Source organism: Oncorhynchus keta, chromosome 16 (genome assembly GCF_023373465.1).
Source record: "Oncorhynchus keta strain PuntledgeMale-10-30-2019 chromosome 16, Oket_V2, whole genome shotgun sequence".
NCBI classification, from domain to species: Eukaryota; Metazoa; Chordata; class Actinopteri; order Salmoniformes; family Salmonidae; genus Oncorhynchus; species Oncorhynchus keta.
The window spans coordinates 9164800-9187514 of record NC_068436.1 but is presented as its reverse complement, the minus strand read 5'-3'; the positions used below and the strand labels follow the sequence as shown (position 1 = coordinate 9187514).

The following is a 22715-nucleotide window of genomic DNA, read 5'->3' as shown; positions in this document are numbered from 1 at the left end:
AGAGATGGACCCTGGCAATATGACCTTGGGTTTAGAGATTGATCTATCTAGAGGGGACTGGAACCGATTCAATAGTAGTGTATACTCTGAAGGTTGCCTAGATAAGAAAGGGGAGGGTTTGGTCATAGATGAAGTGAAAGTGGAGTGTGAGGTTCCTTCCACGTGGAATGCAGATAATCACCTAGGATACGGACTCTCACAGGGCAGAGGTTTCTTAGATTACAGGAAAAGCTCAGAGACAAATCCAAATGTCGCAACCCACTCCCCTTTACATTCGCTCAGGGATCGTGACACAGTGTCCACGTTGATTGGGCCTTCCGATTCTCACTGCCACATCCTTTTCGATCAGGTATCGAATTCAAACGACAAGGCTAGAGCCCAGACTCAGGGAGGGGGAAACACATCAGGCAATAGTAAAGAAAAACGGTTCCTCTGCATGTTCTGTAACAAAGGCTTCAGCTGCCCCCAGAAGGTGGAAATCCACCAGAGGGTCCACACGGGGGAGAAACCCTTCAGTTGTACCCAGTGTCACAAATGCTTCGCCCAGGCTTGTGACCTGAAGAGGCACCAAAGAGTCCACACAGGGGAGAAACCCTACAGCTGCCTCCAGTGTGAGAAGAGGTTCTCCCACCAGCACCATCTGAAGAGGCACCTGAAGGTCCACGTGAGATAGACTAGGTGGAGGGCCGAAAAATGTGAAGTTTATTGATCCCCGTCGAGGAAGGAGCTGATTTTTGTATATGACAGTGTTGGGTTCTGAGAATATGAAAATGTACCTATTCATGTCACTGATGGAGTGCTGAGGTTTAGAGTGTCAACACCAGAAGTTAATGGTTATAGGAGCAAGGTATATAGTGTGTGCAATTAAGCTTGGAATGTGTTGAGTGCAGGGAAGCGATTACATGTGGCAGGCATTGATAAGGGAAGAGAGCCATGGATTAGTGATGAAGGGGGGTTGACTTAATTTCAGGTCACCTTAAAGGGAAAAATTAAAGTTTATGGCTCGTATCACTGGTGTTCTGCCTAGCAGTAAAGAACCATGTTTGTACAGATGGGTAGGAGGAGACTCAGCCAATGAGGAACGTTTAAATATCAGTGCTTGTGTGAACATGTTTTTGTCTAATGCAGCTGTATTTATCCTCTGGGAAGAATAAACTTGGTTAAGCTTTCACAATGTTCGTTGAGTGTTTTACTCTGAGAATTAGAACCTAACAACACTAAAACATTTTTATGATGACTATTACATTTGTTGGTACTTTAAATTCTCATAAGAAGTATATTCAATAATTTTGTTGGGCAGATTTTCGAAACTGCTAAACTTTGAACTAATCACATACCCGTTGTGATGAAGACAGCCAATGGTCTGCTTCTATCTACGACGCAAACACTGCCTCTTGTGAAAATGCAAACTGCTGTCTAATGAAGAGGAACAGCTATAGCTAACTCTCAAAGACTGAAATAAGATAAATATCTGTTTAAGTGCACTTGAAATATGCAGCATGCAATACCAATTGTTTGGATCGTATGAAGAGGTAACTTTGTTGACCGTTTAGCCAATTTATTGAAAGCTAGAAAAATGTTAGTTTGACTAGCCCAGTCAGCTACTGTAAATGTCAATTTGTGTTTCATTAGCTTTCTTTGACAGTGAATCCAATTTTTAAAAATAATGTTTTGTCTCATTTCAAGTAACTAGCTGCAAGATTAAATAAACATTCAATCGTATAATTTGCATAGAAACCTAAACAAAAGCATGAAGATAGAAAAATGTGTGTGTCATGAATGCTAGAATGGAGGTATCAAAATGACGGCTGCATATTAGCCAATACATATAGCATACTTTTCATGACATCTCCTCTAAAAACAGTTGTACAATGTGCTTTGCAATAAGATAACCAGAGTTTGATTTCTAAACCAGATGAGTTCTCAAATTGCAGCTGCCCAATCTCATGGTGGGCATGCATAGTGTTTGATCCATTGGTATGGAGAATGAGAGCTTTTAGGATTATAGAAAAAGTATTTGGGAAATATGTTTTAGTTTTTTATGAGTTTCAGTAAATGTGAGTATATTTAGGTGGTTTAAATGATTAACTTTCCTACTAACCTTCTAAAAGTGGACAGTGCCAAAATCTTACCAATCCATTCATTATTCTACTAACTATGACAGAATGTGAGGCAAATTTTACCATAATGTACGTTTCGTGCATATACAGTGAGTGCCTTCGGAAAGTATTCAGACCCCTTGAGTTTTTCCACATTGTTACATTAGCCTTATTTTAAAATATATTAAATTCATGTTTTTCTTCATCAATCTACACACAATACCCGATAATGAAAAAGCAAAAACAGGTTTTTATACATATTTGCTAATAGAAATAAATAAAAAGCTGAAATACCTTAAGTATTCAGACCCTTTGCTATGAGACTCGAAATTGAGATCAGGTGCATCCTGTTTCAATTGCTCATCTTTGAGCTATTTCTACAACTTGATTGGCGTCCACCTGTGTTAAATTCAATTGATTGGACATGATTTGGAAAGGCACACACATCTATATAAGGTCCCACAGTTGTTAGTGCATGTCAGAGCAAAAAACAAACATTTCCAGAAGGACAACCATCTCTGCAGCACTCCACCAATCAGGCTTTTATGGTAGAGTGGCCAGACGGAAGCCGCTCCTCAGTAAAAGACACGTGACAGCCCGCTTGGAGTTTGCCTTAAAGGCACCTAAAGACTCTCAGACCAAGAAACATGATTATCTGGCCTGATGAAACCAAGATTGAACTCTTTGGCCTGAATGCCAAGCGTCACATCTGTAGGAAACCTGGCAACATCCCTACGGTGAAGCATGGTGGTGGCAGCATCATGCTGTGGGGATGTTTTTCAGCGGCAGGGACTGGGAGACTAGTCAGGGTCGAGGGAAAGATGAACGGAGCAAAGTACTGAAAGATCCTTGGTGAAAAACTGCTCAGGACCTCAGACTGGGGTGAAGGTTCACCTTCCAACAGTACAACGACCCTAAGCACACAGCCAAGACAACACAGGAGTGGCTACAGGACAAGTCTCTGAATGTCATTGAGTGGCCCATCCAGAGCCCGGATTTGAACCCGATTGAACATCTCTGGAGGGACCTGAAAATAGCTGTGCAGCGACACTCCCCATCCAACCTGACAGGGCTTGACAGGATCTGCAGAAAAGAATGGGAGAAACTTCCCAAATACAGGTGTGCCAAGCTTGTAGCGTCATACCCAAGAAGACTCGAGGCTGTAATTGCTGCCAAAGGTGCTTCAACAAAGTACTACTTATGTAAATGTGATATAAAGAATAAAATTTAAAAAATAAAAAGTGTAAATATTTATAAAAACCTGTTTTAGCTTTGTCATTATGGAGCGTTGTGTGTAGATTGATGAGGGGGAAAAATAATGATACATTTTAGAATAAGGCTGTAAATGTAAGAAAATTTAGAAAAAGTCAAGAGGTCTAAATACTTTCCGAATGCACTGTACACCCGAACAAAGAACACCGTCACAAATAGTGTTCCACCATTTATTGATTTTGGAGACAAATAGCAAATGTGTCTCAGTATCTAAATATAGTGTAACCTATCAATCACACACATAAAATGTTTGTCCAGAGATCTTTTACCATCTATGCCAAAAGCCTGTGGCCTCTCATGGAGACCGTAGAACTGTCACCAACACATGCTTCACTATTACACCTTCTTTAAGAGCATTTGTGTCCAGCAAATTTATTGAAAGCTAGCCAATGTGTGACTAGCCAAAGCGTATCGAAATGATCCCGCCCTGGTCACCAACGTTGCTGAATCCAATCAAATGTTATTTGTCACATGGTTTGTAAACAACAGGTGTGGACTAACGGTGAAATGCTTACTTACAGCCCTTCCCAACAATGCAGAGAGAGAATATAGAGAGATAATAGAAAAGTAACGGAAATGTGTTAAAAGTAATAAATATACACTCTGAAAACCAGCTCCTCCCTTGACAGAAGATACTGTAGTTTGCTAAAGTCCATCACATGTACGCACTGTGGAAGAGGTTCTGGGTGACGAGCTACCTCAGGATACACCAGCAGAAAAACATTCCACTATATAACATAGAAAGTAGGGCTGGGGATTGCCAGGGGCCTCATATGATATTATCACAATACTTAGGTGCCTATAAAATATGTATCACGCTTCTCACAATTCAATATGTATTCCGATTTGATGTTCCAAACGTATTGCTCACTATATGTCTGCTGCAGAGAGAGGAGAGAGCATGAGAAATCGAGTTGATGAATCAGGGAAATAATAGTGCTGAAAACATATTGGCTCACTATTTAAAAACAAGATGGAGAACAAGCTATAGGATGAAAAATATCGGGAGTTTTTGCGCAGGTACAGCCGACTAGCGCCAGCTAACGCTACCTACAGTAGCAAAAAAGTTATAATAATAATAATACAAAAATAAGAATATTTTTTATTTAATTTAAATCGGTAATTGGAGTCAAATATTGATATGATATTGTCCCAGAAGTTACGTGATTGGTAACCATTCCAATCATTAAAGGACACATGTTAATATCTATTGTTGTCAACAGAAAAGATCCACAGATGCATTTGCAATAATGAGAGTAACAGATTTCAATGTTGAATATTCCTGAGTAAAATATTGCGTCCAGACATTTTGTGATATATAAGCCAGCGGTCTAAGGCACAGCGGTCTATGGCACTGCATCTCAGTGCTAGAGGAGTCACGACAGACCCTGGTTCGATTCCAGGCTGTATCACAACCGGCCGTGATTGGGAGTCCCATAGGGCGGCGCACAATTGGCCCAGCGTTGTCCGGGTTAGGCCATTATTGTAAATAAGAATTTGTTCTTAACTGACTTGCCTAGTTAAATAAAAAATAAATAAAAATCTATTAACACTAAAAAGTCTGTTACATCAAATAAAAATCAAATGTATTTATAAAGCCCTTTTTACATCAGCAGTTGTAACAAAGTGCTATACAGACACCCAGCCTAAAGCCCCAAACAGTAAACAATGCAGATGTAGAAGCACAGTGTCTAGGAAAAACTCTCTAGAAAGGCAGGAACCTAGGAAGAAACGTAGAGAAGACTGAGGGGTGGCCAATCCTCTTCTGGCTGTGTTTGGTGGAGAGAGTATATGGCCATTAAGGCCAGATTGTTCTTCAAGAAGTTCATATTGTGTTTGTACTGTGTAGACTATATGACGTTCACAAATGCCTTTATCATTACTTCTATTACTTCTTGTAAATGAGTGCAGTTTATCAAGTTCATGCAGATTTTTAGTTGAGACGTATGTGTGGTTTATATATTGTGTATTGAAAACTTTTCATTCTAAGACATTCATTGAGACTCTCTTTAGTATACATCACACCCTATTCTGCATACACCCGACAGTGCTTTTTAATTAACCAATATATGCTTACTAAATATACCTACACATACCCACACACTAACAAACACCTACTGTACATGTCGAAATAGTTTAGTCAGGTTTGTCTGATAATGACTTTTGACTTACAAAGTCATATTTATGTCTACCATGATGGGTTTAACAACAATGAAGTCATTCTGTAACTACAGTACATGTGGTGGGGATGGGTAAACACTCCATGTTGAAAGTGTCTGTGTGTGTATACGTACCTGAGGGAGTGTATGTCTGTGTAATCTGTATCACCTGTCTCTTCTAGGAGGAGGAGGGTCCAGAGGTGCTGCTGGTGAAGGAGGAGGGGTGTGAGGAGGGTCTGGGGAACCCTGAGGGGACCATAGTCATGGAGGACAACCAGACTACACCTCCTCCTGAACCGACAGAGGAACCAACAAAGCAGCACAGGACCACATACAGTCTCACTGAGGTGAGTCCACTGTAAACTACTGTCAGAATGGTATTATGTCAGAGCTCGTATCCACAAAGCCTCTCAGAGTAGGAGTGCTGAACTAGGATCAGTTTAGCCTTTTAGATCATAATGAATAACACAATATAGACAGATGGGGACCTGATCCTCGATCAGCGCTTCTACTCTGAGACTTCCCTGGGGTTGTAGCCACAAAGCGTCTCAGAAGAGGTCATAGGAATTTGGTTAAAACCTGTTTTAAGACAACAACAAAAAACCTCTAAGCTCAGAATAGTTTTTAGGATGATGTTAAAACACTGCTCAGACCAACTCTGAGCCAGGAGTAAAATCAACTCTTAAAAGTTTCTCAGCTGGTAATCAGGACAGTTTGAGGTACCATAATGGAAAGATAGTGATGACGCTCATTGACATTGTTATGGGCCCTTCCCAACAATGCAGTGAGAAATAAAATAGAGAAATAATAGAAAAGTAATAACAGAATAATAATAAATACATAATGAGTAATGATTACACGGGGTACCGGTACTAGGATAATTGAGGTAGATATGTACATAACCATTGGGGCAAAAAAGTATTTAGTCAGCCACCAATTGTGCAAGTTCTCCCACTTAAAAAGATGAGAGAGGCCTGTAATTTTCATCATAGGTACACTTCAACTATGACAGACGAAATGAGGAAAAAAAATCCAGAAAATCACATTGTAGGATTTTAATGAATTTATTTGCAAATTATGGTGGAAAATAAGTATTTGGTCACCTACAAACAAGCAAGATTTCTGGCTCTCACATACATTCGTCAGCCTCGAATTTCCCAACGGCATCCCCTTTGTGTGGCCATAATGCACCTTCTCCCTGAGTGCTGCCTGCTCCGAATCACTCACACTGCTCTCCATCACCTGCTCTGGTCTTTCTCACAGGCTACAAGTAAAGACAGACACATCGGGGACGCAACTTCGCATGTCCTTATCCAATTCCGAAGTGCATATTGAAGATATTGGAAGAACTGTCCACATTTACTTTTCGTCAGCTAACAAGATGAGTGGGCCTAACGTACAGCAAAAGCTCTAGCCTATTGTCAATCTACTATCCCCCATAGTACAAAAGTTGGCCTATTATATTCTCTGCGAGAAATAAATTATGGCTGCGTGGTCCCATGGTGTTTAAACTTGCGTACTATTGTTTGTACAGATGAACGTGGTACCTTCAGACATTTGGAAATTGCTTCCAAGGATGAACCAGACTTGTGGTCTACAATTCTTTTTCTGAGGTCTTGAGGTCTTGGCTGATTTCTTTTGATTTTCCCATGATGTCAAGCAAGAGGCACTGAGTTTGAAGGTAGGCCTTGAAATACATCCACAGGTACACCTCCAATTGACTCAAATGATGTCAATTAGCTTATCAGAAGCTTCTACCGCCATGACATAATTTTCTGGAATTTTCCAAGCTGTTTAAAGGCACAGTCAACTTACTGTATGTAAACTTCAGACGCACTGGACTTGTGATACAGTGAGTTATAATTGAAATAATTTGTCTGTAAACAATTGTTGGGAAAAGGACTTGTGTCATGCACAAAGTAGATGTCCTAACCGACTTGCCTAGACTATAATTTGTTAACAAGAACTTTGTAGAGTGGTTGAAAAATGAGTTTTAATGACTCCAACCTAAGTGTATGTAAACTTCCAGCTTCAACTGTATATCATTCACAAGTGATAGGCTATTATCGTCACCCATCAGTCTATTCTTGATATAATATTTCTTTACATATACTAAATTAAAATACGTGTGAAATTTGTTTTGATTTAGAATGGACCATTATCATGCACCTGTATCAAAACAGGGGCAGCGGAAAAAATACATGTCACTATATGCATGTGCACTTAAATAGCGAATGGAGGACGTTTTTCCCCGTGGTTTATTTTCATGCCAGCCAGGTAGGCTATACTCCTGTTGTAAATATAAGCAATGTGCCTAACATTAGGAAAGTTAATAAATAAATATAGTAGGCCTAGCCTATAGAAAGCTGATGGGATCCTCCTCTTTTTAAAAGGCCATCACTCTGTTTTCTCGCAGAATTGCATAGCTTATTGAAATGTTGTGCAACATGCTCCAGTTTCAACTGTTCTGCCTTATTATTATTCGACCATGCTGGTCATTTATGAACATTTGAACATCTTGGCCATGTTCTGTTATAATCTCCACCCGGCACAGCCAGAAGAGGACTGGCCACCCCACATAGCCTGGTTCCTCTCTAGGTTTCTTCCTAAGTTTTGGCCTTTCTAGGGAGTTTGCACCTGCATTGCTTGCTGTTTGTGGTTTTCGGCTGGGTTTCTGTACAGCACTTTGAGATATCAGCTGATGTACGAAGGGCTATATAAATCAATTTGATTTGATTTGATTTGATGAGCTCATGGGTCTCATGAAGTGTTTGATTCAATTTTTTATTACATTTGCATTGATGTCAGAGTGATTAAAGGGACAATATAGTGCTGCGTACCAGGCAGTTAGCAAGTTTAGTAGGCTACTAATGATGATCAGCAGCATCAGAGCTTGGAGAAGACTAATTACTGTAACTAAACGGTCATGTGGAATTTGACTGCCTTCATGACTTGTGACCGCCGGTGTGGCGCTAAGGTCACTGCAACAGCCCTATTCCAGACTTGGTGCATCGGTACCACTTGCCCTGCGGTAGCAGAGAGAACAGTCTATGACTTGGGTGGCTGGGGTCTTTGACAATGTTTAGGGCCTTCGTTTGACACCGCCTGGTATAAAGGTCCTGGATGGCAGGGAGCTCAGCCCCAGTGGAGGTACTGGGTCGTATGCACTACCCTCTATAGCGCTTTGCGGTTGGATGTCAAGCAGTTGCCATACCAAGCGGCGATGAAGCCAGTCAAGATGCTGTCAAGGTTGCAGCTGTAGAAATTTGGAGGATCTGAGGGTCCATGCCAAATCTTTTCAGCCTCCTGAGGGGGAAGAGGCATTGTTGTCCCTCTTCATTACTGTGTTGGTGTGTGTGTGGACCATGATAGGTTCTTAGTGATGTGGACACCGAGGAACTTGTAGCACTCGATCCACTCCACTACAGTCCAGTCGATGTAAATGGAGCCGTGTTCAGCCCTCCGTTTCATGTAGTCCACGATCAGCTCCTTTGCCTTGCTGACGTTGAGGGAGAGGTTGTTGTCCTGGCATCACACTGCCACTTCTCTGACCTTCTCCCTATAGGCTGTCTCATCGTCGTCGGTGATCAGGCCTACCACCGTCGTGTCGTCAGCAAACTTAATGGTGTTGGAGTCATGCATGTCCACGCAGTCGCAGGTGAACAGGGAGTACAGGAAGGGACTAAGCTTAGTGATACGTTTTGAGGGCGTTATGGGGTTGAACGCTGAGCTTTAGTCAATGTGTGAATTTAAGTATGCTCTCTCTAATTCGCTCTTTCTCTCTCTCGGAAGACCTGAGCCCTAGGACCATGCCTCAGGACTACCTGACATGATGACTCCTTCCTGTCCCTAGTCCACCTGGCCATGCTGCTGCTCCAGTTTCAACTGTTCTGCCTGTGATTATTATTTGACCATGCTGGTCATTTATGAACATTTGAACATCTTGGCCATGTTCTGTAATAATCTCCACCAAACACAGCCAGAAGAGGATTGGCCACCCCTCAGTCTTCTCTACGTTTCTTCCTAGGTTCCTGCCTTTCTAGGGAGTTTTTCCTAGCCACTGTGCTTCTACACCTGCATTGCTTGCTGTTTGGGGTTTTAGGCTGGGTTTCTGTACAGCACTTTGAGATATCAGCTGATGTACGAAGGGCTATATAAATACATTTGATTTGAACAGCATTCTCACCTCTTGTCCAGGTGGGAGAGGGCAGTGTGGAGTGAAAGAGATTGCTTCATCTGTGGATCTGGTGTGATGTTTTCAAAGCATTTCATTGCTACATATGCGAGTGTTACGAGGCGATAGTCATTTAGACTGGTTACCTCTGTGTTCTTGGGCACAGGGACTATGGCGGTCTGCTTTAAACATGTAGGTATTACAGACTGGGTCAGGGAGAGGTTGAAAATGTCAGTGAAGACACTTGCCAGGTTGTCAGCGGATGCTTTGAGTACGCGTCTGGTAATCCATCTGGCCCTGCGGCCTTGTGAATTTTCTTGTTTGTTTATGGCCCTATACAGCTCGTTAAGTGGGGTCTTAGTCCCATCTGTTTGTTGTGGTAAATAGACAGCTACAAAAAATATAGATGAAAACTCTCTTGGTAAATAGTATGGTCTACAGCTTACCATGAGATATTCTAATTTAGGCAAGCAGAACCTCGAGACCTTAATTTTAGAGATAAAAACAGCTGGTGCTAACAAAGAATAATAATAATATATATGCCATTTAGCAGACGCTTTTATCCAAAGCGACTTACAGTCATGTGTGCATACATTCTACATATGGGTGGTCCCGGGAATCGAACCCACTACCCTGGCGTTACAAGCGCCATGCTATACCAACTGTGCTACAGTGGCAGCAAAGAGACATACACCTCCCCCTTGAGCTTACAGGATGCTGCCGTTCTGTCCTACTGCTGCATGGAAAAACCAGCCAGATGTATATTATCCATGTTCTTGTTCAGCCAAGACTCCGAGAACCATGGGTTATTACAGTTCTTCAGGTGCCGTTGATAGGGTAGTTTCGAACGGAGCTCGCCCAGTTTGTTTTCCAGTGATTGTACGTTCACCAATAGAATGGAGGGTAGAGGTGGTTTATGTACTCGCCGACGTAGTTTGTTAGGGTGCCCGCATGTTGGGCACTCTTCCACAGTCTATTTTCCGAGTCTCTGGGATTAGGGCCTGGTCCGGGGTGAGCAGTATGTCCTGCTCCTCTGACTCGTTGAAGTAGAAATATTCATCCAAATCGAGGTTAGTGATCGCCGTTCTGATATCCAGAAGCTCTTTTCGGTCATAAGAATTAGAATTATGGGGAATAACTCATCGCGATGAGGCATGGGAAAATGTTTAATATAATTTTCACCTAAATGTTGCAATGGGAAAATGTTTAATATAATTTTCACCTAAAACAATTACTTTGCCTAAACTTAATTATTGCCTAATATTTTGACATGCATAACCTTTTTTGTTAACCAATTCTGATGGTTGTTAAAAGAGGAATTATGTTAATAGGCTATTATCGTTATATCAACACACTCGTCACTACCGTTTAACAACTCTAAATCGCTTTGGCACAGTAGGCATCAACTCACTTGCCGATAATGTTGCAGAAAACGTTTGAATAGTCTATCCTTTTCGTCAAACATAATCAAAGTTAACGTAGGCCTTATCATGTGAAAATTATAGACCTTTCAAACATTTTGTGCAACATTATCGAGATGCTTTCAATTTCCAAACCTAAAAGGTATACCCAATTTAAGTCTTATTTTTTTAAAGGTCGACTGAATGTCTATCAAGATGATGTTGCGCCCCAAAGGGATAACGTGAAATAACAATGTAGGTTATTGACATAATCAAAAGAAAATTGGGATTATTTATTTGCCTAGTGGTGAAAACAATTTAGGCATATCATGTGAAATTATTGTCAAAAGCGCAAGAGATACTGTTGCAGGTAGGTCTAGATTATTTATGGATTGATCATATAGAAATATCAACACATTCTTTCAACAACTCCAAAATAATTTCCTATGGTGCAGGAACCACTGACTCGCTGCCCTTTTCTATTATCTAGACACTTGCTGGTAACTCAACTAGTTAGAACAGCTCATGAGTTCTCCTAAATATCTGTAGACTAGGTAGGACTCTTATGACTAAAGATTCTTCAAGCATAGCTTTAATTTTTACCCATAAGCCATAAGAGTAGGATAACTTTTACTCTGAGACACTTTGTGGATGCGGGCCGTGGTCTTGATTAATTTTGTCTGAAGTGTGGGACCATGTTTTCATTTATTAAACCATTAAATACTATCAAGTATTGAACTCAACTAACATGTTTTCATAGTATAAAATCACCTAACATGTTTGTGTAGTGCTCATATCAATACATCAGAAGATGTCCATAGCAGGGTGCTCATATCAAATTTCTTGAATCAACATCCTCTCACTCTGTATCTCTTACAGTCAGTAGACATGGTGGATGGGAAGCCTGATCTGCTGCTGGTCAAAGAGGAGACCATAGAAGACGTACCAGAGAGCATTGACCTGTTAAGTGGACAAAAGATGGGGGAGCAAGGTAAGAAAGAAATACATATAGGCTACATACAGTAATATATCTTCAATGGGAATAGTAATGTGCCTGGCTATACATTTTTTCAGAAGATTAAATCAATACAACAAAACACACAATGCATGATTTTGACCAAGTAATTGACACAAAAAAACTCCATATGTAGAGTTCTCTGCCATGTTTTTAAAAAAGTATATTTTGTAACCTCTTCCTTCAGGTGGTTGGCTGGAGATTAAAAGAGGAGACTGGGCGGCCATCTTGGATTCCCAGACCGGTGCAGCCAAGGGTCGAGGGGACAACATCACCGAGCTGGCTAGGGCCAGAGGAGACATAGTGGAGGTCAGAGAATGGGACAGAGTCCCTAATGCCGAGCTGGGGAACAACACTGTTAACCACAACCCAAAACAGACTGTCGAACACAAAACAACAGTCAAACTTAATTTCCATGACAACAGACTGGCTGAGACCAGGGCAAGGCGTAGATTTGGTCTGCGAGGACGAGGTGGTGTCTGTATGCGGCAGGAGAAAACAGCCACAGACTCTGCTAGCGATACTCCGTCCTGCTCCTATAGTTGTGATTCAGAGAGACTGATGGTGCCTCAGGTTAACCCCCTAACAGGTGCTGCCTTCAGCCTGCCTTCTATAGGATATATCAACTGGAACATGGATGCTGTGACAACACAAAACCTCCCTGGCCTTCATCCTCCTCACACTCTCCTAATGTTAAACCAGACCTCAGACAATGCCAGTGCCTCAACACTAAATGGCTACATAACCCCATTGACAAATGACAGTAGTAGAGATGGAATAAGTAAAGGTGGTGGCGCCAAAAATAAGCGATTCCCGTGTTCATTCTGTGGGAAAGTGTTCAGTTTCCCCCAACAGGTGGAGATCCACCAGAGGATGCACACAGGGGAGAAACCGTTCAGCTGCAACCTGTGCAGGGTCAGTTTCTCACACTCATCCAGCCTAAAGAGGCACCAGAGGGTCCACACAGGGGAGAAACCATTTGGCTGCCACCTGTGCCGGGTCAGTTTCTCCCACACGTCTAGCCTGAAAAGGCACCTGAAGGTCCACACGGGAGAGAGGCCGTTCGCCTGTACGCACTGCGAGAAGAGATTCTCAGAGAGGAGCTACCTCAGGTTACACCAGCAGAAAATGCACACAGGCCATGTATAGTGACATATAATGTAGTATTAGTGGTCCTTCTGTAGCTCAGTTGGTAGAGCATGGCGCTTGTAACGCCAGGGTAGTGGGTTCGATCCCCGGGACCACCCATACGTAGAATGTATGCACACATGACTGTAAGTCGCTTTGGATAAAAGCGTCTGCTAAATGGCATATATTATTATTATATATTATTAGATCGTTCGTAGTTAATTATGTTGGTTTTGGATGTAGTAGGGAGCTGGATGAGGTGACATGAGGGAAGAATGAGTATGATAATGCAGAGGAGATGATATGGTGATGGTTGGTGTGATAGTGTCTGTAAAAATGCTTCACTGATGAAGAGTGACAACCTTATCATGGTGTTTGATGCTGGTGTTTTATAATGAGGAAATGATAGTGCCTTAATTCATGTATACTTGGTATAAAGCAATGAAGCTGTGTGTAATGTAATGTTGAACCGTTTCCAAAGTATTCTCAACTTCATTTTATCAAAGAGAAGGGTACCAGATTTGGTAACAGGTCAACTGTTACCATAGTGATAAAAGTTATTCTCCATGTCACTAGGGCTGTTGCGGTAATCCAGCATTCATGCGTCATGACCGCAATAAAATTCTAATGTGACCAGTCATGGTAATCTCCTTTTTGTACATATGTTCGTAGTACCCAACTCTGTAACGATCATCAGGTCGCTAATGGCCTGGTACTCGGGGCTCTATTGTCCTTCTAGCCACTCTGACATCAATGCAAATGTAATCGAAAATCACATTAAACACATCATCAAAACAGTATGTGCTTTTAAAACTCACCTCACTCTGATTGATTGATCAATTTGAATAAATTAGTTCAACAATAGGTTGAATCTGAGTGGAAAAAAGATATCTTTGGTACAAACTTGCCCTAGCCTAAATAAAAACAAATTCAGAGTCTACATTATAGTGGATTTTGGGGGGATTTTGTATAGCCTAGTAATAGGGCACATTTTATATTTTTCATAATTAATAGGCTGATATGTTACCTTTAGCTACAGAATATCTCACCACCATGCCTTTCCATCTCCTCCCCGCTTTCCTTAATGCCATTCTTCAGCGCACAGTGAGAGGGGCTGTCAACAGTTTAATGAAATACAGCAGACAGTTTCGTTGTGAAAACATGTTACTATCGATGTTCCCTTACAGATTTCACTTGTTTTTCCATATTAAGCACCAGGAAATGGATTGGAGTGCCCATGGCATGGACAGTTTGGGCAGAATATCTATCACATGAAGTAGTTTCCCAGAAATGGGACCAAGCTGCGGGAAAGTGACCTCCATTCGCTATTCGTTACGGATGATATGCATCTTTTTCTCTTGCCTCTGTTTCTGCAAATGTGATGATGGGACATTCTAAATCGAAACTCATTTTACATATTAGTTAGGATTAAATTCAGAATAGTCTAGTGAAATAATGATCACTTGATGAGAGCTGGAGTGAACAGCAGCTTTTTTTTGTGACTTTCTCAAAATTGTCAATAGCCTATCGTCGCATCATGCAGCCCATACCTTTTGATTTCTAAAGCATTCTAAGGTTTGTATCATTCACAACTAAAGTTGCCAAATTACAGAAAATCTGGCATATAGAACCTGTTTCAAATGATGATTTTTATGCTCAACATAGACACTTCATATGCTCACTCCGGAATGGGAAAAATATCATTTCTATTTTAAGTTAAATTATAATCGTCTTACTATAAAATCATATAATATAAAATAATGGCATGGGACTTAAGCATATCTTGTCTGCTAAATGAACAAGCTTACAGCATGGCGCATAGCCATAAAATGATATTTACTTTTGACAGTATACAGTAGGGCAACTCATTCTTCTGAAATACATTTTCCTCACATCATGTTTCTTTAGACTTGACTAAAATAAAGCACGGCTTTGTTGTGATGGTGTATATTCAATTGATTTATTCTGTGTTTTTAAATGTAGATGTTCCAAAGTTCATCAGCAGCTTGTATGCATGGAGGGCTGGAGATGCTCAACGTGTTTATGTTAATTCCTGGTCAATTACCATGAGACCAGCAGGCTTTTGCATGACAACCAGCTGACAAAGTGTCATGACCACCACAGCCCTACTTATTGTTTTGTGCAATAACAAGTACTGTACTTTACATTGTGAGTATTACCATTTTGTTGAAATAAAATACAAAGTTGACTCTGCTGACTGACTTGGTTATTTTTGTATTATTGCAGGGACCGAGTTTCCTTTATTTCAGTCGAACCAAAACATTATACTTAATTCTCGAATTAACACATATGTAAATGTTTTAAGTAATTAACTCCAATGGCTCCATATTGTTAGGTACTTGAATCACAGTGTTAGAGAAAGGCTTGGCTGTGGTTTAACATTTTATAATATGTCATGTTTCTGTGTCTACAGCAGAGTTTCTTATATGAACCTTTTTATATGCTCTTTTGTATACTTTGTTTAGTCTATAGTCCATGAGGACCTGCTGATATCTGGTGTTGCTGGCAGGAGAGAGTGGACCTCTGAAACGGCTGGTCACAAACCCGGATCCAGCACCCTGGGTTAGGAGCCATCGATCTTCCTTCCTGAGTCGGAACCAGGACCGACCCACGAGGAACAGAGATTCCACCACTACACAGAACACAACCAGTGGACAGGTGGACTGAACAACCTCAGTCCTGGTGGTCATCAGAGAGACAGAGGCCCCAGTCAGGGATCCAGTCTGCAGCCCAGACTCTTCTCTTCACAGTCTCAGTGCAGGGATGAAGCAGGGCTTGTGGCTGATAGAGATAGAACCTCCTGTTCCTATGATACAAACACCACAGTATCCATGATGAACAGAGCAGGTCTTCCTGAGCCTCAGCCTTCATGGAGAGTGGTGGGAGACCTCCGTCATGGTAGTCTACCAGGAAGTTTTTCTTTTCCATCTCATGCCTGGTGACTCGGTTCATAGAAGGTCTGGGCCTGGACCTGGGTCTAGCCTTCCTCAGTTACCTCAGGATTACCTCACCAATACAGACAGACAGTCAGGATGGGTGGTCACCACATGAGGTTCCTAGCCTATAACAGCACACAATCTCAACAACACCCAAACAATGGCTAGAGGTCAAGGAGGGAGCTCAAAGACTAACCACCTAATGGTGGTGGCTCCTGCTTCTACCTCCTCTGGTGTCATAGGGTCAAAAATTAAGAGGCCAAGCAATAGGACAGACGTTGACAACCCGTATGCCTGCTCCACATGTGGGAAGAGCTTTGCTGAGGCAAGGTATGTGAAGCAGCACCAGACTGCTCACACCAAGGAGAGGCCCTTCAAATGCAAAGTATGTTCCAAGAGCTGTCCTTGAAGTCTAACACTATATGAAAACAGTGCATTCGGAAAAGTATTCAGACTCTATATTCAGTACTTTATTGAACCACCTTTGGCAGCGATTACAGCCTCAAGTCTTTTTGGGTATGAAGCTACAAGCTTGGCACACCTGATTTTGGAGAGTTTCTCCCATTCTTCTCTGCAGATCCTCTCAAGCTCTGTCAGGTTGAATGGTGGGCGTCGTTGCACAGCTATTTTAAGGTCTCCAGCGATGTTCGATGGGGTTGAAGTCCGGGCTCTGGCTGGGCCACTCAAGGACATGCAGAGACTTGTCCCAAAGCCACTCCTGCGTTGTCTTGGCTGTGTGCTTAGGGTCATTGTCCTGTTGGAAGGTGAACCTTCACCCCAGTCTGGGGATCTGAGCGCTCTGGAGCAGGTTTTCATCAAGAATCTTTCTGTACTTTGCTCTGTTCATCTTTCGCTCGACCCTGACTAGTCTCCCAGTCCCTGCTGCTGAAAAACTGTAGGGATGGTGCCAGGTTTCCTCAAGACGTGATGCTTGGCATTCAGGCCAAAGTGTTAAATCTTGGTTTTATCAGACCAGAGAATCTTGTTTCTCATGGTCAGAGTCTTTTAGATGCCTTTTGGCAAACTCCAAGTGGGCTGTCATGTGCCTTTTACTTAGGAGTAATTCCTTCGACCTCGTGGCTTGGTTTTTGCTCTGACATGCACTGTCAACTGTGGGACCTTACATAGACAGGTGTATGCCTTTCTAAATCATGTCCAATCAATTTAATTTACCACAGGTGGAGTCCAATCAAATTGTAGAAACGTATCAAGGATGATCAATGGAAATCGGATGCACCAGAGCTCAATTTCGAGTCTCATAGCAAAGGGGCTGAATACTTGTAAATAAATAAGGTAAAAATGGTATTTGAAAAAAATTCTAAAAATCATTTTTTCGCTTTGTCATTACGGAGTATTGTGTGTTGATTGAGGAAAATAATGAATTTAATCAATTTTAGAATAAGGCTAAAGTAACAAAATGTGGAAAAGGTGAAGGGGTCTGAATAATTTCCAAATACACTGTATATTCCCCCTTTGAATTTGTTTTTTTTACCTTTGTTCTAGTCAACAAATATAATGTCCCTCCCAACATTATTTTGCATAATCAGGTGGTACCCGTTCCTTTATGTACTATAATTAGGTGATCAAATCTGTTAATGAGAAATCATGACCTTCTGATATGTTTCCTTTTTATGTACTTGTTTATCCTTTAGAATAAAACGTGGCCTCCTTTTCCTTCGAACCTATGAAAGGGATTCCACGGCCATTGTCAAAATTGGCTATATTCAATTTCAATTCAATTCAATTCAAGGGCTTTATTGGCATGGGAAACATGTGTTAACATTGCCAAAGCAAGTGAGGTAGACAACATACAAAGTGAATATATAAAGTGAAAAACAACAAAAATTAACAGTAAACATTACACATACAGAAGTTTCAAAACAGTAAAGACATTACAAATGTCATATTATATATATATATATACAATGTACAAATAGTTAAAGGACACAAGATAAAATGAATAAGCATAAATATGGGTTGTATTTACAATGGTGTTTGTTCTTCACTGGTTGCCCTTTTCTCGTGGCAACAGGTCACAAATATTGCTGCTGTGACGGCACACTGGAATTTCACCCAAAAGATATGGGAGTTTTTCAAAATTGGATTTGTTTTCGAATTCTTTGTGGATCTGTGTAATCTGGGGGAAATATGTCTCTCTAATATGGTCATACATTGGGCAGGAGGTTAGGAAGTGCAGCTCAGTTTCCACCTCATTTTGTGGGAAGTGAGCACATAGCCTGTCTTCTCTTGAGAGCCATGTCTGCCTACGGTGGCCTTTCTCAATAGCAAGGCTATGCTCACTGAGTCTGTACATAGTCAAAGCTTTCCTTAATTTTGGGTCAGTCACAGTGGTCAGGTATTCTGCCGCTGTGTACTCTCTGTGTAGGGCCAAATGGCATTCTCGTTTGCTCTGTTTTTTTGTTAATTCTTTCCAATGTGTTAAGTAATTATCTTTTTGTTTTCTCATGATTTGGTTGGGTCTAATTGTGCTGTTGTCCTGGGGCTCTGTAGGGTGTGTTTGTGTTTGTGAACAGAGCCCCAGGACCAGCTTGCTTAGGGGACTCTTCTCCAGGTTCATCTCTCTGTAGGTGATGGCTTGGTTATGGAAGGTTTGTGAATCACTTCCTTTTAGGTGGTTGTAGAATTTAACGGCTCTTTTCTGGATTTTGGTAATTAGTGGGTATCGGCCTAATTCTGCTCTGCATGCATTATTTGGTGTTTTACGTTGTACACGGAGGATATTTTTGCAGAATTCTGCGTGCGGAGTCTCAATTTGGTGTTTGTCCCATTTTGTGAAGTCTTGGTTGGTGAGCGGACCCCAGACCTCACAACCATAAAGGGCAATGGGCTCTATGACTGATTCAAGTATTTTTAGCCAAATCCTAATTGGTATGTTGAAATTTATGTTTCTTTTGATGGCATAGAATGCCCTTCTTGCCTTGTCTCTCAGATCGTTCACAGCTTTGTGGAAGTTACCTGTGGCGCTGATGTTTAGGCCAAGGTATGTATAGTTTTTTGTGTGCTCTAGGGCAACAGTGTCTAGATGGAATTTGTATTTGTGGTCCTGGTGACTGGACCTTTTTTGGTTATATCATACAACTGAATGAAAACAAATTAGCTTTTTAATTTAAGGTTCGTTTTAAAATCAAATGTTAAGCAGATACATTGTAGAAAAAGGCAGGCTTTAGACATAATTATGACTTTGGCTGTGGATACTAGTGAAAACTGCTTGAAAGATACTGATCATGATTCGGTTTTACGTGTAATTCAAGAACATCGCACATACCCTTTATTTAGCCACACCCTTCTATGACGCCTACCAATAATATAATTTATCTTCTGTGTAAACGGAAGTAAATTACGAAGAACAATTTCCACGTTAGCGTGTTTATTGTTGCTATTAAGACGTTTATTAACACCATGGCACTTAAAATGATTAATTTAACAGCACAGAATCACATACTTACCCTATGTAGTCTTTAATACACGTTGGAGACAGGAATTGGTGATAACTATTTAATGCTAGCTGCTAACGTTAGCAAACAATGGCTGACGGTATGGTTTTTCACACTCAAATAGCCTCCATCATGGAGGTTCTAGCGAATGCAGCCGTGTCAGAGATCTGTAAACTCGTAGACGACGACTATGCAGTGTTTCGTTTGGAAATAACTCAAACCCAGAAAGAAAACAGGGCATTGCGGAGGAAACTACAGCTATTTGAACTGAAGATGGCACGGGAGCGCGTCCTAGCCAGTCGTCCCAATAGTGTCAAGATTCTCGACCGGTACAGAGCAATGGCTAGAGGTATATTCTGCCGAGGCTACGCGGCCTGTCGCGGTTCATATATAGCTCAGTGCCCGTCTCTTCGTTCTGCACGTGTTCAGATGTTACCCAGAATTGGGTCTTGGTCAGTTGTTGGATAGTATGCAATAATGCCCCTGATTATTTAGCTATCTTGCGCAAAGACACTATCATATTTTAATCAGATTCTTGATGTGCTGCATTTCCTATTATTTACTAAATGAAAACAATGTGATATATTGAACATAATACATCAATAAATAAATAGTATATCAAGAAGTTATGAGAAGTGTTACCTTAAAATCGTTGCCAATTCTAGACAGTGTCAATAGGGTACAATATAGCATTGACAGTACTGAACTTAACCCCATCTTTCCCCCAATCACTCTCACAGGTGAAGGACATTTCACTAAAGGCCACAGGAGCTTTGTGAAGCCAGGGGGACACAATACATGGGGAGATGACCAACCAATCACTGTTGATGAGGGGAGTGGAACCACAACCCAGCACATTATCGAGATAGAGGTTAGTGTAATAGTGTTACATAAAAAAATGCTAATTTGTAAATCAATAGTCCATTAATTTCAGCAAGGCTTTCTTCAGCTATTGACTTGCGTACATGCACATCTACCATAGGGGAGCTTGTTTGACTTCCCTACGACATTGTTATCCAATTTAAGTAAAAACCTCATCTCTTCTTGTGTCAGTCTGCAGATGCAGGTCCTGGGGTCAAGCAGGAGAGGTCTGAAGGAGAGGAGGACCCACGTCACAGCAGAGTCATCCAGACTAGAGCGGCTGAAGTGCACTCTGTAGCCACGGAGGACCCCGCCACAGTGCAGCCCAGGACACAACGCAGTGTCACGGAGGTCAGAGACAGACACGAGTCAGAGACAGACACAGAGACTTTAACTGTAACACAAAGGCTTTTACACACAGGATCTGACCACAGATCAGACCCAGAGCGACTGGGGCCACTGGGCTGTCCTCCTGCTCCCGGTTCCGAGTATTTACTTTACGGTAACCCAAGCATGAGGGCTGTTAATTCCCATCCAGACTCAGGTGACGCATCAGAGATTGGCAATGATCCGTCTTGTTCTTACGCTACAGAGATGGACCCTGGCAACATGCGTTTGGGTTTAGAGACACACACTGATCTGTCTAGAGGGAACTGGAACCGGTACAGTAGTAGTGTATACTCTGAAGGGTGCCTAGATGACAAAGGGGAGGGTCTGGTTGTAGAGGAAGTGACTGTGAAAGTGGAGGGCGATGATCCTCCCACATGGAATGCAGATAGTCACCTAGGAGACGGACACTCACAGGGCGGAGATTTCTTAGATTACAGGGGAAGCTTAGAGACAAATCAAAATGTTGCGACCCACTCCCCTTTACACACACTCAGGGATCACGACCCAGTGTCCACGTCGATGGGGCCTTCCGATTCACACGGCCGCGTTCTTTTCGATCAGGTATTGAAATCAAACGACAGGGCTAGAGCCCAGGCTCAGGGAGAGGGAGAAACATTAGGCGGTAGTAAAGAGAAACGGTTCCTCTGCAGGTTCTGTAACAAAGGCTTCAGCTGCCCCCAGAAGGTGGAGATCCACCAGAGGGTCCACACAGGGGTGAAACCCTTCAGCTGTACCCAGTGTCACATGTGTTTCGCCCAGGCTGGCAACCTGAAGAGGCACCAGAGGGTCCACACAGGAGTGAAACCCTTCAGCTGTACCCAGTGTCCCATGTGCTTTGCCCAGGCTGGTGACCTGAAGAGGCACCAGAGGGTCCACACAGGGGAAAAACCCTACAGCTGTACCCAGTGTCCCATGCGCTTCGCCCAGGCTGGTCACCTGAAGATGCACCTGAAGGTCCACACGGGAGAAAGGCCATTTGCCTGTACGCACTGCGGGAAGAGGTTTTCAGAGAGGAGCTACCTCAGGATACACCAGCAGAAAAAACATTCCACTCTATAAAATATAAAGTTACCATTCCAATCGATAGCTTCTGATGTTTAGATCCTACCCTTCATTAAAGACAAAGATTAATTGTCATTGTTGTCAACCGAAAAGACCCACAGGTGCATTTGGAATAATGAGAGTAACAGATTTCAGTGTTTAATATACCTGAGTAGAATATTGCATCCAGACATTGTGATACATTGTATAATACTGTATGATATACTGTATAACCCTAAAAAAAAGTCTGTTACATAGTGTTTGTACTGTGTAGGATATGATGTTCACAAATGCCTGTTTCATTACTTCCATTAAACTACTATTTTTTTCCCCCAAGACACTTGTAATGAGAAAACGAATGCAGTTTTTTCACTTCATGCAGAGGTTTAGTTGAGATGTGTATGTGTGGTTTTCATATGGTGTATTTAACGACTTCCTCCCGGGATTGAACTTTTTCTGTTGTAAAGTGATATCCCAAGTATAAATACAAGTCTAAATTTAAAAAAATGTTTTGAGCAAAAGTTTTTTGGAACACAACTGCAAACTTCAAGGAGTAGGGCATTCAAGGAGTTGGTTTGATAGGAAGTTGCGATACCATCTGCCTTGTGTACAAAAGAGGAAAGCCCACCCACTTGTGCCATGTCCTGGACCACCTATTGAGATGTGCCTTTTAAGTAAATCCACTGTTAAATGAGGTGAAAAGGAGACTGGATTGCCACCTTAACACTTGTTCATGTTTAATAAACACAAAATTAGACTTTTCA

General features: G+C 41.7%; 2 protein-coding genes and 1 long non-coding RNA gene across 4 annotated transcripts in view; 2 read left to right on the top strand and 1 right to left on the bottom strand.

Moving 5' to 3' along the window:
* The window catches only part of LOC118395572 (myoneurin-like), a 23657-nt gene extending 8196 nt beyond the window's left edge, over positions 1–15461 (top strand). The window contains exons 4-6 of the mRNA XM_052465155.1: positions 5713–5877; positions 11984–12095; positions 12307–15461. Coding sequence (XP_052321115.1) covers positions 5713–5877; positions 11984–12095; positions 12307–13268 — 1239 coding nt within the window. The 3' untranslated portion in view covers positions 13269–15461. The remainder of the gene's footprint in view (positions 1–5712; positions 5878–11983; positions 12096–12306) is intronic.
* On the bottom strand, positions 11918–20390 carry LOC118395652 (uncharacterized). Of its 2 annotated transcripts, none has more exons than XR_008066165.1 (3): positions 20302–20390; positions 12295–12402; positions 11918–12064 (listed from the first exon to the last, which is right to left on the bottom strand). It is a non-coding gene; the product is annotated as an uncharacterized LOC118395652 (long non-coding RNA). The 2 variants fall into 2 exon arrangements; XR_004828003.2 differs by lacking the exon at positions 20302–20390 and adding an exon at positions 19672–19816.
* Positions 19528–22715, top strand: LOC118395585 (zinc finger protein with KRAB and SCAN domains 1-like). The gene is made up of 3 exons (XM_035789434.2): positions 19528–20008; positions 20400–20530; positions 20713–22715. The coding sequence occupies exons 1-3, from the start codon at positions 19750–19752 to the stop codon at positions 21967–21969; spliced, it is 1647 nt and encodes a 548-aa protein (XP_035645327.1). The 5' UTR covers positions 19528–19749; the 3' UTR covers positions 21970–22715.